Source organism: Phyllostomus hastatus, unplaced genomic scaffold (assembly GCF_019186645.2).
Source record: "Phyllostomus hastatus isolate PE091 unplaced genomic scaffold, TTU_PhHast_1.1 phas_contig_5, whole genome shotgun sequence".
Lineage (NCBI taxonomy): Eukaryota > Metazoa > Chordata > Mammalia > Chiroptera > Phyllostomidae > Phyllostomus > Phyllostomus hastatus.
In genome coordinates, this window is record NW_025333897.1 from 5,392,104 (window position 1) to 5,407,990 (window position 15,887).

At 47.0% G+C, this 15,887-nt stretch overlaps 1 protein-coding gene across 1 annotated transcript; it reads right to left on the bottom strand.

Annotated features, from left to right (window-relative positions):
* Positions 1-407: 407 nt before the first annotated feature.
* On the bottom strand, positions 408-6,577 carry LOC123823699 (speedy protein E4-like). Its single transcript, XM_045846649.1, has 7 exons — positions 6,469-6,577; positions 5,725-5,994; positions 5,008-5,066; positions 4,507-4,592; positions 2,496-2,667; positions 2,250-2,324; positions 408-512 (listed from the first exon to the last, which is right to left on the bottom strand). The coding sequence occupies exons 1-7, from the start codon at positions 6,575-6,577 to the stop codon at positions 408-410; spliced, it is 876 nt and encodes a 291-aa protein (XP_045702605.1).
* Between the last annotated feature and the right edge of the window lie 9,310 nt (positions 6,578-15,887).

A 15,887-nucleotide genomic window follows, 5' to 3' on the forward strand; every position in this document is an offset into this window, starting at 1 on the left:
CTATAAATTTTAAATAATAAATATATAAATATTAAATACAAGAGTACATATAATAATCCTATGGGAACATTTTCAAAATAAACCAATAAAATTTATAACATGCATTCAGCTATCACAATCTTAGGACAATTAATACTTTTAAAGCATTTTCCTCCTATTCTGAGCCTCTAAACTCCACCTTCTGACAGCTCTAGACTGTTGCAACCAAGTGCATAGAAAATAGGACCTCTAGCTTCCCCCTCAGGGGAGATGTGAATCAAACATCTGAAATTTTGGGTGTTGACTTAGAAACGGGCAAAACCTGAAAAAACTCTGGTTTCCAATTGTCCTTAAACGGACTCCTAGAAGTGTTCCGAAGAGTAGGGCATAATAACTCTCCAGCTCATTCTGGAATATTCTGGGTTCTGCTAGATTATCTGCACAGGAGGCTCCTCTTTCCCTTCCTCATGCCTGTTATTAGCGCCTGGATTGACTAGCTGCTGAGAACTGGAATCTCCTGTGGGTGCAGCGACCTAGAAGTAAGAGGGAGAGAGAGAAAGGCAGGATGTCACACTTAAAAAAGGAAACTCTCCAGATAGAAAGATGATCTATATTCTCAGTCAGTTCCAAGCAGAGTTTAAACTATAAATCTATAAATCCAACTGTCTCTCTAATCCTCTATTCTCAAACCCCATCTCACACTTTTGTTTTTCAAGTATGATTGTTGAAATTTGATGACCCTGAGTCCAAAGATTACTTCATATACCCAGTGACCTGCTTCCTAGGAGGACTCTAAGTAATTCTGTTCAGGGAGCCGCCCACAGAGGGAGAGTCCTGCTTCACCTTATTCACACCTTGGTCCAATTGTACGAATGAAAATCTGAACTTGTAATCATGCTAGAAACATTCCTGACATGTCAACATCACAAACCATGGGACCAGGAGCCAGCTCCCTAACCCTGAAATTAGCTAACCCTGGATTCTAATGTTTACCCATAACACCTGGTCCAAAGTTGGCTAGTGCTACAGTCACAGTGCTTGTGTCCCCCCAAATTCATAAACCCTAGGGTGATGGTGGCTCAGTTGGTTGGAGCATAGACTCACACCAAAAGGTTGTGGGTGTGATCCCTAGTCATGTCACATACCTAGGTTTTGGGTTGGATCCCTTCCCACATTAATGTTTCTCCCTTTCTTCCTCTCTCTCTCAAATCAATAAACATATCCTCAGGAGAGGATTTACAAAAAGAAGAAGCAGCAGGCACCTTCAGGAGGTGATTAGGTCATGGGTGGAGCCCTTATGGATGAGATTGTTGCCCTTATAGAAGACCCCAGAGACATGCCTCTGCCCTCACACCGAGTGAGCACCCCGTGGGGAGTTGGCCGTGTGCAGCACAGAAGAGGGTCTTCACCAGAACTCGACCTGATCTCAGACTTCCAGCCTCCAAAACTAGCAGAAGTCAGGGTCTGTTCTTTGTAAGCCACTAATCTCTGGTCTTTTGTTATAGCATCCAGAATGGTCTGAGATAGCCAGTTTACCAGGTTGAAAGCAAACCTTTGCTTAATGGTCTTTCCAAAGCTGTAACTCGAATGTGTGGGTCTTATGAGCCATGCTGGAGCTAGTCTTTCTCAACCTTTGCTCATTCTGACAAACTTCCTGGACCCTAAAACTGAGGGGGAAACCTGTACTTGTGCAAGAGGGGAGATTAGTGAGGCAGGGGAAATTTAGAACACATCTGTGATGTGGCCACCAGCAATTTGAGAGTAAATTTGGATGAGAATAGAGCTAGTCATGATTTGTCTTCTATTGTTGGATGTAGAGATGGTTCCACCTCATATCCCATGTTACGCATTTACTTTGTGGTAGTCTCTATATTGGTATTCCTGAGGGATGAGAGGCCCGTTGAATTAACAACAGGAAGTCAAAACACATTATAGGAAAAATTTCACTTTTCACGAAACTCAGTATTCCAACAAGCTGTCATTTGGACCCAGCTGCTTCAGTGAAATGATTTCAGCCAAATCTTGAGGCCTGGCACCCACACATCCCATTGAGGAGCCTGGGTGTGGTTTGTCAGCTGGTGTCTGGGACCCAAGTTGGTGCCTGGGTATGTGCCTGGTGGGTGTATTTCACAGTGTGTAGTAGGGTGATGGGGAGGGGTGGGGTGGATGAGCATGGGTGCAGCAGTTAAATGTCTTGGATTTCCTAAAGGGACAACCAATCATTCCATATGGACCTGTGCAGACAGAGCCCTGCCTTCCTGCACACCTACCTCACGCTCTGTGAGGTCAGAAAGGAGGCTGCGATCTCGCTTCCACACCCACAGCTCGGGATCAAAGGCCTGGATCTGGAAAGACAAACAGCATCTGAGGAGGTGACAACTGTGTGGGTGGACACCGTCACACTCCTGCTCAGTCCCCAAATCTGTTTTCATTGCCCCATCCCAACTGTGATCCCCCATGATCCCTTCTCTCTCCAATCTGGTCCCCCCTCTGCCAGATCCCCACAGCCCACTTACCTCTTCGCACTCCTCCTTGGTGACCCATGCCCTGTAGCCCATGGAACGAAAGAACTGAAATTGCAGTTTGTGGAACAAGGGACGCCGGGCACAGTTGCTGTCCCCATAGAGGAAGGAAAAGATGGTCTCTTTAGGGGCATGGTAATCCTCTTCCATATCAAGAGCCAGGTAGCTGAGAAAAGTCATGAGGGTGTCAGTCGGGAGCTGGACAAGAAGGTCCCCTGCCTGAGGTCTGCTTTCCAGAAAGGACACAGACTGGATCAGCTTCACACAGGACCCACAGGAGCCCTATCCGGTGTCAAAGAGTGCCACCCCGTCATCAAGAAGTCCCTGCAGAGCTGGGAACTGAAGGGCACCTCTCATACCTTGATGATGCAGATAAGATTCAGTGGGGAAGCCCATCCCCTTCCTTTAACCTGCTTTGTGTGCACACACTTGTCTCCCTGTAGTGTAAGTCCCTAGACAGTTCTTGTGGGTAGGGCCCAACCAGCCCATTGCAGTATTCTTCGCTTTCCTACCAACTGACCAGTACAGGGCTTGGTTCCTCAGTGCATGCACTCAGCAGCCCTTCTTGAATTCTCTTCCCAACCTCATGTTTCCAGGCACTTGAGATGCACTTGATAAGGTTTTACAGAATGAATGACAAAATGCTCTGTCTCATAGTCAAGTGCAAAACTGATTACCTTAGAGACTCAAAATAACTTAAACTTTGTAACATGGAAAGAACTGTGCTGAGCCCTGGCTGGTGTGGCTCAGTGGATTGGGCGCTGGCCTGTAAACCAAAATGTCGCCAGTTCCATTCCCAGTCAGGGCCCATGCCTGGGTTGCAGGCCAGGTCTCCAGTTGGGGGCTGTGAGAGGCAACTGATTGATGTTTCTTTCCCTCTCTTTCTCCCTCCTTTTCCCTCTTTCTAAAAATAGGTAAATAAAATCTTAAAAAAAAAAAGAACTGTGCTGAGTGTTTTAGGGAGCCATTGATGTTTTGACAAGACTGCCCTCAACAGTGGTCTAGTCTGATGGGATTAAAGAAGGAGAAAGTGGAGATGAGAAAGTACTGTAATCCAAAATATCACATTGTGTTAGAATTTTAATTGAAATGTTACTTGGCTACAGAAGTGAGGGGGTCTGAAGATTCTGGTGTTTGAGTTAGTTTTCAGAAGAAATAATTTCTTTTAGTTACATATGTGTAAAAATACCAGGGATTAAAACACAAGATAAAATCAGGGAAGGGTAGCGAAATGAAGATTGCCATGTCAGGGTGGGGAGCGAATGTGATGGAGGTCGCAGAGAGAGCTGATGTCAAACTGGGAACTCTGGCCTTGGTTTAGAGCAAAGTCAGCCAATGACACTGTTGGGAGCAGGGTGGTGAAGAGGTTAGACCCGTGTTTTAGAAGTATATTCAGAGAGGCTTGTAGGAAATATCCCTAGGGGTCGTGTTTTTTTCTGCTCATCTGAGGACATGTTTATTGATTTTGGAGAGAGGGAGAGAGAGAAACCTTGATGTGAGAGAGGAACATGGATCGATTGCCTCCTGCAGGTGCCCTGACCAGGATCGAACCCGCAACATTTTGGTGTACTGGACGGCACTCCAAACAGCTAAGCAACCCAACCAGGGTCCTGGGGAGCCTTTCACAACAGATATGTGTTATTTAAAGACGGCCTCAGTTGAGGAGAAACACCACTACATTTGGGAGTGTTATGAAGTGGGGGGTAGGGGGAGAGAAAAATTAGAAATGGTCAGTCTGGAGCCTATTCATTCAGTGGAAGAGTGGAGTCAGTTCTTTATGAGGCTTTTATGTTTTCTTTTTCTTTGTTCTATCTTTTAACTGCATTAGGGTTGTTGGCTTTGACAAAGAACAGTATAACAAATGCTATACTACAGTCCTATCTTGGGTATACACAGAGTACACACAGAAATGGTTGGAAGAGCAGAAGGAAGGTTGGAGGCCCACTCTCTCCCTGAACTCCCCAGAGGATGAACGCTGACCGATGGGCTTCAGCACGGTACTCACAGGGCCAGGAAGAAGTGAATCCTCTGGTACTGCCAGCAGAAGAGGCCCGCACGGCTGAAGTAAGCGATGACCATGGCCAGCAGGTACTGGTGGAAAGAGGGGAAGAACATGCCAGAGGACTCATGTGGTGAAAGGGGAAGAATGGTGAGACAGGGGAACGGCTGGTGCTCCCAGGCAAGGGCTAAGGGTTTCAGGGCATGAGTGTAGGACACCTGGCATCACAGGGGTCTCTGATAAGCTAGAGCATGGGGAGTCCCCAAGAGCTGAAAGAACAGGGGACTTGATGTGCCAACAACCATAGGGACAGGCCTTGGGCTCAGATCCCAGAGAAGCCAGGCCAGAAGCAGGGCTGCTGTCCACACTGCAAGAAATACCTGGGTCCCCAAAAGGAAGTGGTGACGAGGCATCCGGTTGGACTGGGAACTGTGGGCTCAGGAAGCCCCACCCCCCGACCCTGCCCCACTGCCCTGGAATCAAAGGTAGAGCAGGAATACCTCTTACCTTGTCTGTGAGCCTCAGGCTTCTGTCCCACTCCAGGAACCCTTTCACGACAGGGTCCTCTGTGAAGAGAGGGCAGGTGTTAGCTTGGCCACAGGAACAGGGTTGCCGGAGGTGCATTATGGGGCAAAGAGGAGAACCGTGCGCCTATTGGGGAAGGTTCAGGTTGTGGCCAAGGCTGAGGATGACAGGAAGAGGGACAGGGGAGACTGTTCTCTGGGCAAGGAAGCAGGGGTGACACTACCTCCACCCACCCAGTGTGGGGGGACCGGGTGGCAGGTGAGGTGGCAGCAGCATATCCGCATCACTCAGATCTTAAATAATCAGTGCTGTCCCGTCATCATGCAGGAGCGTGCCCCTGGCGCTGCCCTAGCAGTCAGTCATTTTCTCCATGGCAGCACATCAGGGTGCGGCGGTGGCCTCATGATGCCCCCTTGCACGGGTGCAGGTATTTGGATTCAAAGGGCCAGTCAGAGCTAAGGAGTCTCAGAGATACAGTTGAAACCAGGCCTCATAACCCCACGTGCAAGCCTTTTCGAATCCAGCCTAATCCTGCATCACTTCTAAGTGTCCCTGATGGGCGACCCATTGGGAGTCCTCCCAGGACAGAGAGTGCACCCGCTGGCAGGGGGTTCTTTTCTGTTGGAAAGGTACAGGTATATTAAATTTTTTTTTTTTTTTTTTAAGGATTGGAGGGTGCTCTCCAGGGTGTCTTCTTACTGAGCAGCCTGGCGAAGGCCTCATGGTGTTCTGGCAGCACTGTGGATGTGCGCTGCTTCTTTGGCCTCATTTCCTGGCCGCACACTGTCTCTAGGGCCCCGATGTTTTCAGGCCCAGGGGTGGTCTCCTCCTCACCCTCCTCTTCTGTTGACTGCTCCCTCTTCCTCTTACTGCCGCCAGTGTTTGGAGGCAGGGGGCTGGAATCCACACAGGGAGCTGAGTGAAGAACCCAGGTTACAGTAAAAGGCTTTTTTTGCCTTTGGAATTCAGCTACTGGTCACCTAAACCAGATGCCCACTCCAGCCCACCCATGCCTTCCTCAAACAAGCCCCTCCATTCTCTCCAGTCTCATGGGCTATGGGCCTTCTCCCCAGCCGTCTCTTCACCATTCTCCTGTCGTGACGTCTGTTCCCCTCCACATTCACCTTGCCATTGTTCTACCTCTCCGTCCTGAAAACTCTTCCTTGTTACAGGTCATTTGTCCCATGGAAGGGGAACGAAAGGAGCCCTCGTGGTGTCCCCCCCTTCCCTTCTCTCACCTTGGACTATCATCCCCTAACCCTTTTTTCTTGCCTCCCAGGCTTTCCTGTCGTGGGGATCTCCTTGTCCCCAGGTCCTGTGGTCTCCTCCAATCCCTGGCTTTCTGAACCTCCCCTTTCTTTCACACACACCCTCTTCACCCTCCTCACACCTTCCTCCTTAACGGGCACCCCTGTCAAATCCCTCTGGCCCCTGTTTCCTCACCTGATGGTCCTGGGTTGACTTGAATTACTGTCACCTCCAGGGGATACGCCGCAGTGCTTGGCTGGGGGCTCAGGTTGTCAGACTGGAGACTCTGTTCATGGCTGGCCATGATTTCTTTCAAACTCTTTTCTTTCAGGAAATCTGGGTGATCACAGGGCTGGAGAGAAGAGGCTGTTGTCCACCCTCGCTGCCGAGCGCCACGGAGTTTGATCCTTCCAATCAGGATGGTCGGAAGCCTCTGATGTCATCGGTCATTCCAGCCTGGCAACCAGTTTGAAAGATTCAAACACATATGTGTAACTGCCATATAAGTAACTGCCATACATACATGTTAACTGCCATGTGTGCACTTCTCCTGGAGATCAGGGGAAAGCAATGTCTCCTGCTACTGACCCAATAACCTCAGACCAGCCTCCAGAACTGTCTTCAAGTGTCAGCATCACTCTTTACCTCTTTCCCAGCAGACACTCTGTTCTCTCCATTCTGAATGTGAAGTATGCTGGGATGTGCTCTTTGCCATTCCTATTTCAGAGTGTCACCTGGTGAGAGAGGGGGGTAACACAGGCATTTATGGAAAGCAGAAATGCTAAGACCTTGCAAGAGTGGGATAAAGGTGCAAAAAAGTTCCTGGGTACATGGACTCGTCAGATTAACAAATTACTTTAAAACACTGAACGGTGCCCTGACCCTGGCATGGCTGAGTTGGTTGAGCCACAAGCCTGAAAGCAAAAGTTTGCTGGTTCAACTCCTGGTCACCATAGTGCCTGGGTTGCAGACCAGTTCTCAGCTGGGGACCTGTGCAACCAATCATTGTTTCTCACACATCAATGTTTCTCTCCTTCTCTCCTTCCCTTCCCCTCCTTTCCCCTCTCTCCAAAAATAAACAAATAGAAATTGGGAGGGGGGATCAATTTGAAGCAGTACAACTACTTCGGAAAACAACAATAACAACAAACATGGAATTTGGCAAAGCTTGATATTCACGATGTTCAGGATTCTGTAGCGGGGGACACATATCCTCTATCCTCAGGCAGCTTTTATTCCAAGAGACATTGTGAGAACCTAAAATCCTAGAAAGCTGTACATGTGCTCATATCCTTCCGATGGTGTCCACAGTTTCCAGGAGTCTACGAATTGTGCAAAGCCTGCTGCCCAAGTCCAATTAAGAAACTTTAGTGCACATATCACAATTTTCAGCCTATGTATCACTCTTGAGCCAGAAATTTCACTACCACTCAAGGATCCTATGAATAAAATGTCAGACACACAGAAAGACTAAGTGGAAAGATTTCTGATTCAGGATAGAGCAGGATGTTCTCTGTGAAGGTGGGGAGTGCAGATGCAGAAAGTGACTAACCATCTCGGTGTCCTGCAGGATCAGGGGGATGATTTTTCTGGATTGCCTGCCAGTCTTCTACCCCTGCTATTCACCTGGGCAATTAAACTTTTCCTTCCTTCCTCTCTCCCTTCCTTCCTTCCTTCCCCACCCCCCTTTTAAACAACACTGTGAGAGATACATCCATCAGTGGCTCCTGGCACGCCCCCAACTGTGGACCCGGCCCGCAACCCAGGCATGTGCCCTGACTGGGAATCGAAATGGAGACCCACTTTGGTTCACAGACTGGCACTCAACCACTGAGCCACACCAACCTGGGCCTTCCTTTCTTTCTTATTGTGATGAAATAACGTAACAAATTTACCATTTTAACCTCATTAAAGGTTAAATTCACTGGCAATGAACACATTCACATTGTTGGGCCACAGTCAGCACCAGCCATCTCCAGAACTGTTTCCTCTTCCCAAACTGAGACTCTGTATCCAACAAATACAAACTCCTCATCCATCCCCACCGGGTCCTGGGAGCCACCTTTCAACTTTCTGTCCCCGTGAGTTTGCCTACTGTAGGTGTTTATACAGTTCTTTCGGGCTTAGTCAGTCAGCATAATGTGTTTAAGGTTCATCCACATTGTAGACTGTCAGAAGTTCCTTCTTTTGATAGGGTGAATGATAACCATTATATAAACCATATTTTGTTTATCTACCCACCTGCTGATGGACACTTGGGTTGTTTCCACTTTTCAGCTGTGAGTCTTGCTTTTGATCCATTGTTTGTACTTGGATGAGATAGGATGTACCCAAACTTTTATTTTTTAATTTGGAACACGTATATATTTCTAATCAGCCCATGCCAACCACGAATGAGGTCAAATTGGTTCATTCAGAAGATAGTATGGCATATCCTTGACAAGTGAAAAACAGAATCATTGTATGATGTAGCCATTGCAGGTCTGGGTATTTATCCAAAGGAAATGAAAACTGGACTCTGAAGAGAGATCTGCACCCCCACGTTTGTGGCAGCATTCTTCACAGCAGCCAAGATATGGAAACAACCTGTGTCCATCAACAGATGAATGGGTACAGAAGATGTGACATGTACATATAGAATGGCACGATACTCAACTCTGAGAAAGGAGGGAATCCAGCCATTTGTGACCATAAGGATGGACCTTGAGAGTATTATTTTAAATGAAGTAAGCCAGACAGAGAAAAGCAAAGTCTACGTGGTATCATTAATTTTATGTGTTATCTCAAAAAGAAAAAATAATCAAACTCACAGGAACAGACAGTACAAAAGAGGCTTGCCAGGGGTGGGGGAACAGAGAATGGCTGGTTCAAATCTTCAGATCTCATGTACAACACCATGACTATGATTGATAACACTTGTGTTGAGTATCACTGCAATCAATTGACGGAATAGAGTTTAAGTATTCTCACCAAAATTAACAACAGCACCAACCAAAGGTCCATAAGTCAGGTGATGGATATGTTGACTGGATGGGGAGAATCCTTTCACCAAATATACATATGTCAAATCACCACAGTGTGCACTTTAAATATCTTATCATTTCATGTGCTAGTTGTTCCCCAGTAAAGCTGAAGTTTAAACGGTCTGTGTGTCTGAGGTGCATAGGCTGCATGTCTCCCTTAGGTGCAGTCATGGACTTTCTGAGTTGGACCAGGTCTCAGGGACCAGGTCTCAGGGACCAGGCACATAGCCCCAGGCTCCTCCACAGCTTCCAGGGCCAGGCTGTCCCTGGAGTCCCCGCCGATGGGGAGGGCAAGGCTGCAGGACAACATGTGTCCCATCACTGTACAAGGTCAACACTTGGAAACCAACTTGGAGTTTGAAGAGACTGATTTTAAAAGCCTGGAAATCAGGTGCCAGGCATTGTAATAGACTTGATGCACTGGAGGGAAAGAAACAGGAGAAAACACAGGCAACGAATGAGACCATTAAAGGCGGGAAAGGTTTCTTCAAGGACAATGTCAAAACAGATGAAAAGTGTGAAGAGAACGTGAAAGTTTTGCACAGTAGAAGTAAAAAGTGTCTACGTGACAGAACATAAAAAGTAAAAAATTAAGTTAAAAAGACAGATGACAGATTGGGGGAAATATCTGCAATTTCTACAACAAAAAGAGAAAGCTCTCCATTCTAGATACCTGCATGAAGCCACAGTGAGAGGCACATTGCTGCTGCTTCTGGTCAAGATGGAATCACGGAGTCCAGGTTACCCGCCCAGCTTAAACACATTTCTCAAAAGGGGGAAGTATGTAAAATGACACTTTTTAGTTATTTGGAGAGAGAGAGGCAATTCCTGAGGGTGTCTAGCTCACTGCCCAGAGAGGGTCCACACCACAGTACAGGGATGAGGACTGTCTCTGAGCCGAAGGGGCATGGCAGTGGGCATTTGCAGGACAGAGAGCCAGAGAGGAGCAAGGCGCAGAGGGCACCCCAGACTTCCACTGAGTGCTGGTCAGTGCATGTGGAGAGTGGGAACTGGGGTCTGGGTACTTAGGCTAATGGGCGCTCTGCTCATCCTCACAGTGAACCTTCTAAGGTGCTCTGCACAGCTTTCATCCTTTACCTGGTGAAAATGGAAATGAGCATAAAGAAATGCTCCCTGCAGGCTTCCTGACTCAGGCCCAGAGATGTGGCCACTGTCATTCCCATTCCAGCCTTCCATTGGTGAGAATCCAGGCACATGCCACACTCAACGGCAGCAACAGCTGGAGACAACTGGTCCTGAGCACGAAGCAGCCACTTTCAAAAGCAAATTTGGGGAAGGACAGATTTGGTGCAGGGTCAGCTTAATGCTGCAGGTCGTGCTTAAGGAGGACACTGTCCCTATGTTTATTACCAAGGGACTTTAGGCTAGGCACTACTTGCTTGTCAGGGAGATAGGAGAGCTTTCCTTTTTTCCTTGGGGTAAGGGCAATTAACTAGCACAAATGGAGACCCAGATTACCGGTGACCTCGTATTGGACTGTGAAAGGAGTATAGCAAATGGTGCTGTCCTTTCACATGAGACCAGTTACCCTTTCATTGGGAGCATGACCCTAATGCTCCCGCCTGCCCAACTGTGGGGAAGGATGAGGTCCGTTTCTTTCTGTGCAACGGCCATCTGGTTTAATGCTTATTGAACTACATATAAAACTTTTTTCTTCATTTGTACATTTGTGGAGGTGTTTTCTGGGTTGGCAGCTGACTGACTATATTTTTAATCCTGCCCCCCTCCACCAGCTTTTAAGAAACAATTGGCCATAAACACGGTTGTATTATTTCACTACGAAGAAGTGTCCTTACGATGTCCTTCTCGAAAACTGACACTATTACCTAACACAAGCACAGTTCTCCTTGGGAGTGAGACCCCAAGTATTTATTTCATTTTTTAAGTTTGTATTTTCGTTTTTTTTTTTTTTTTTACAGTATTTAAGCATTAGGTGTGTAAACTAGAAAACGTTTATGTTTCTACGATCCTTTCCTTCCTTGGAGTAACCATATGCACATGGATAATACTATCTTATGTCGTGGCTCGGCATTTCCTGTTTGGTAGTATTTTAGTGAAACCTCTAGCGTTAAGTGGACGTGACACAGTCCTCCCTCCGCCTCACCCTGTTGTCAGAGAACCTCGCTTGTAACAGGGAAGGTCTCAGAGCAAGGAAAGGACCAGGACTGCAGGACGCAGTCACACAGACAACACCTTTCCTTGATCCCTAACAGGAGTGGGAACAAACGGGGAAGGGTGGGTGGGGTCCCTGGGCGGAGGGCCAGTCCCCTCAGCTCAGCACCACGTAAAGGCTGACCGAAGCGGATTCAGTTAAGACGCCCCCCGCGGGGAAGCAAAGTCCTGGTGCTCTTCCGGTTTCCCTCCGTGGTGCCTGGAAGGCGGCCAGCCGGATCCTTCTGCGCACGTGCACCTCCGTCCTGGTTCGCGTTGGCGCACGCGCATTGCCTCCACACTGCGCGGTGGCTTCCAGCTCTGCACGGGTTCTGCAGGCTTTCGCCCTGTTGGGGGTGGATGCCCCAGTCCTCCTGGCTGGCTGCTGTCGGGTGGGGTCTCCACCACGAGAGAGCGCGGCTGTGCTGGCAGGGGTTTGCGCGCGAGCGGGCGGAGCGTGGAGCGTGGACCTCCGAGCACCACCGGAAGCCTCCTAGTAGCAAGCGGGCTGCGGCGGCCGACGACCAGGCCCAGCCCATTTGCATCGCTGGGTCCCTGTCCGCGGAGGCGTGGGGAATAGTTAGGCCCCCGCAGCAGCGGGGTTCTGCGGTTCCCCAGAGTGAGTTGTTGGGCTAGATCCGGCTGGTTGCGGAGGAGTCTTGGGAGGCGCAGAGGTGAGAATCCCACGAGCGAAGCAGCAGGAGAGCAGCCGGGTCAGGGTCAGGGTGAGGCCAGGGCCTTGAGGCACATAAGCGACATCTGAAAGGGTAAGTCCAGCGTTTACAGCCTTAGGTCTGTTCTTGATCTTCCCGCCCAGCGGTGTGCAGGGCTGGAGTGACTAGCCCCGGACGGAGGACAGGAGAGTGTGTCCTGCCTTCTGTAGCATTTGACCTGTTTTGGGAGTTGGCGTGTCTAGGCCGGGGGTGCGGGCAGGCTTCTGTGGAATGGGCGCTCGTTCTCCTGGGACTTTATGACTTCTCGGTGTCCTGGGGGACTAAGGTGGGAGGATCACAGCCTAGGCTATGGAGGTGCCGTGTCACCTCCTACCTGTACAACCTTATACTCACTCTCCGCCTCTGGCCCTCCCCGAGTTCCAAATGTGACTCTGAATGTCCATTGGCACCTTTGTTCTCTGATCTCTGTGTATGCTGATCCCCCTTGGCTCTGCCCTGGGCAGGGGAGGATAGGTCTCAAGGGTCACCCCCTGCTTCATCTGTGACAGAGGAAAGGATTGGGCCCGAGAAGGGCGGTGACTTGTCCAAGGTGTCTGGGCCTGTAGGTGAGATTGCTAACAGGACTCAGACTCCCAAGCCAAGTGTTGTGTCCCCTGTATTACCGTTTTCTTAATACGAGATTAAGGGAGCGGCAAGTTTAGTCGGGTAAACAAAACCATACCTTGATGCACTTTTATCCCAGGTTGGAGAGCTCACATTCTGTGTTGCCATGATTCTTTGCGGTTTAGCAGCAGAAACAGTAAGAGAGTATTCCAGCAGAGTAATGGGAATCTGTTTCACCTTGTATTTAGTGGTGGCCAACTGTTTGAAAAAGGACACTCACCAAAGAGAGCAACTTGTCCAATTGCCTCAGATCCTTTTGGTATTACAATGGTTCAGGTGTGTAACTCTCTTCTGTCTCCCTTGTAGGCCCTTCGGAGTGTTCACAGGGTGTCATTTTACTGAGCTTTCTTTGCTGATTCCTATGCAAGAGGTTCATGGCTTCATTACTTGTTCCTTCTCCCCTAGGTGCGCTGTTAACAATCTCTACACTTTTTCCAAGAGCAGCAGAAAATGCATGGATCCTGGGTGAGTTTTCCCAGTTTGTGTCGTGATGCATTTCAGGAGGTTCAGAGGGGCCCATATGTAAAAATGGGAACCTAGAAATAGATAAATGGCCTTATGTAAAATGTGTTTAATGATGTGTGTAGTTTAATAATGAATGTGATGATTCTGGTTAGCAACCAGAATCTTTGTCAAATTCCCCTATAAAGTTAGTATGATCCTTTAGGGCTATTGCAGTTGAGCTGCAAATATGACCAATGTCCTTGACAGTCACAAAAAAGGAAGATGCCATCTGTGATGTGCTTTGTAGAGCCTGTAAGAAGAGGAACTATTTTTGTTACGTGTGGGTTGTAAAGATTTCTGAGGACTTGGAAAGTCTTCATTAATAAAATTGGTAGAATATGGATAGCTTTTGTCATAACAACCAGTAAGTCATTGCTGTGCGTGGCTTATACTCGCTTTTGTAAGCGGAGCTCCTCCTGCCCAGGGGGAACTTGGTGCTTATGATTGTTCCAGGCACCAAAACCTTGTCATCCACATAGACACATTTCCCCGTATACTGTTTAGTCCAGAGATAAAAACATACTCTAGTAAAGACGTCTTCACTTCCCATTCCTACTTCAATTCTCTTTGTCTCGGCTTTGTCCTCACTGCTTTCCCGCATCTGTTGGCAAAGGTCGGCCTTGACCTGATTATACTCAAATCCAGTGGGCATTCAGTACTTTCTTCATGTGACCGACCATCTGTCTTTGCTATTTTTTACTTCTAACCTGGTATTTTCTTTATTTGCTTGAGTTTAAAATTTTTTCCTCTCTGCATTTCTGTATGTATGTTTGTATGATATGGAGTCTTTGAAAAATTGGTGGGGACAACCCACACTATCATTCTTTCTTATATAATGTCCAGTGTTCATAGGTTCATAATTTGTTTCTTTCTTTCTTCTGTCCCTCACTTTTTTCCTCTTTCTGGTCTCATTCTGTCTCTTTCTTTTGCTTAGTGATTCCCTGACTATAATATCTAGTAAATGTTTCTTGTTACAGAGTATGGTGTTTGTAACAACTTGTGGAAGCTGGAAATCATGGGTGTTTAGTGTTGATATTTTGTGGAAATTATAAGTTAATCAATTGGATTGGCCAAAAATTTGTGTTTTTTTTTCATGTGATGGCTCTAGAAGAATTTAGTTGTCTTTAACATCACCCTAAAATGATTTTGGTATATTATTGTGATAGCTGTCATATTAGCTCACATTGAAATGAAACATCACAATTGGTGAATTTTTGTGTAACAATTTTATTGAAGATGGAAGAAAATATATAACATTTTCAAAGTAATATCCTTTACTATTTCAATAAAGGTAAAAACACAACTGAAATACATTAAAAGATTTGTGCAGCTTATGGAGAAGGTGGTATAACTGATGAAATGTTTCAAAGGTGGTTTGTGAAGTTTCATGCTGGAGTTTTCTTGATGAACAATGATCCACAGTCAGGTGGACTAGTTGAAGTTGATAGCATTCAAATAGAGACTTTAATTGGCAATAGTCAATATTATATCATGCAGGAGTTTGCTAACATACCTAAAATATCCAAATCAAATTTTTTTGTGTGTGAAAATGAAATATTTGTTTTATTTTAAGGAAAAAACCACATGAAATTTTCAATCACCTATTTAATATCACCCAACATTTACTTCATTACAGTAGCAGACACCATGAACATCAACTATGGATTATAGAGTTCTGGACAAGATGGAGGCATAGGCAGAAGTGCTTCTTCACTCCCTTGCACAACCAAAAGAAGGATAATAACCAATTTAAAAACAAAAAACAACCAGAACTGCCAGAAAGTCAACCTGCATGGAAGTCCAAGAACCAAGGAGTTAAAGAAGCATTCATCTGGACTGGTAAGAGGCAGATATGGGGGCAGAGAGGATGCATGGCAAGGAAGGTGCAGACTGTGTGATCCGACATTGGCGTGTGGATAAGCCGGGAGGAACAATGGGGGAGTGAGACAGGCCACGAAACCCAGAGTTTCAGCACAGGAAACTAAAGACTCAAAACCTCTGACTGTAAATATCTGTGGGGGTTGCCCTGGTGGGGGAAATTCCCAGTCTCACAGGAGAGTTGGTTGGTGAGGTCTGCAAGGACCTAGAACGTACATAAATCCACCCACCTGTGAATCATCACCTGAAAGGACACAATCCTCTTGTGGGAAGTGACGGAAACTGGGGTGAGAGCTGAGCAAGTGGCATAGTTCCCTCTCTGACCTCTCTCCCACAGACAGTGCCACTATGCAACGAAGAGGTTTCTCCACCCTGGCGAATACTTAAGGCTCTGCCCCTCACAAGATAACAGGTGCACCGAGAGAAAGAAATATGGCCCAAATGAAAGAACAGTTTGAAACTCCAGAAAAAGAACTAAGCGTTGAGGAGACAGATACCATACCTGATGCAGAATTCAAAACACTGGTAATCAAGGTGCTTACAGAATTCCTTGAGCTTGGTCACAAAATGAAGGAGGAAATGTAGGCTACACAAAGTGAAATAAAGGAAAATATACAGGAAACCATGAGTGAAGGGAAGGAAACCAGGACTCAAATCAATGATTTGGAGCAAAAGGAAGAAATAAACATCCAACTGGGAC

What these genes read in the sequence shown, in the direction of transcription:
- LOC123823699 (XM_045846649.1), bottom strand. Translation starts at nt 6,577, where the DNA reads ATGGCCAGCCATGAACAGAGTCTCCAGTCTGACAACCTGAGCCCCCAG. An exon ending in CCAAGGAGGAGTGCGAAGAG is followed by an intron (nt 2,325 to 2,495) that starts GTAAGTGGGCTG and finishes TTGTCTTTCCAG; the next exon opens with ATCCAGGCCTTTGATCCCGA. An exon ending in CTGACCTCACAGAGCGTGAG is followed by an intron (nt 513 to 2,249) that starts GTAGGTGTGCAG and finishes TCTTACTTCTAG; the next exon opens with GTCGCTGCACCCACAGGAGA.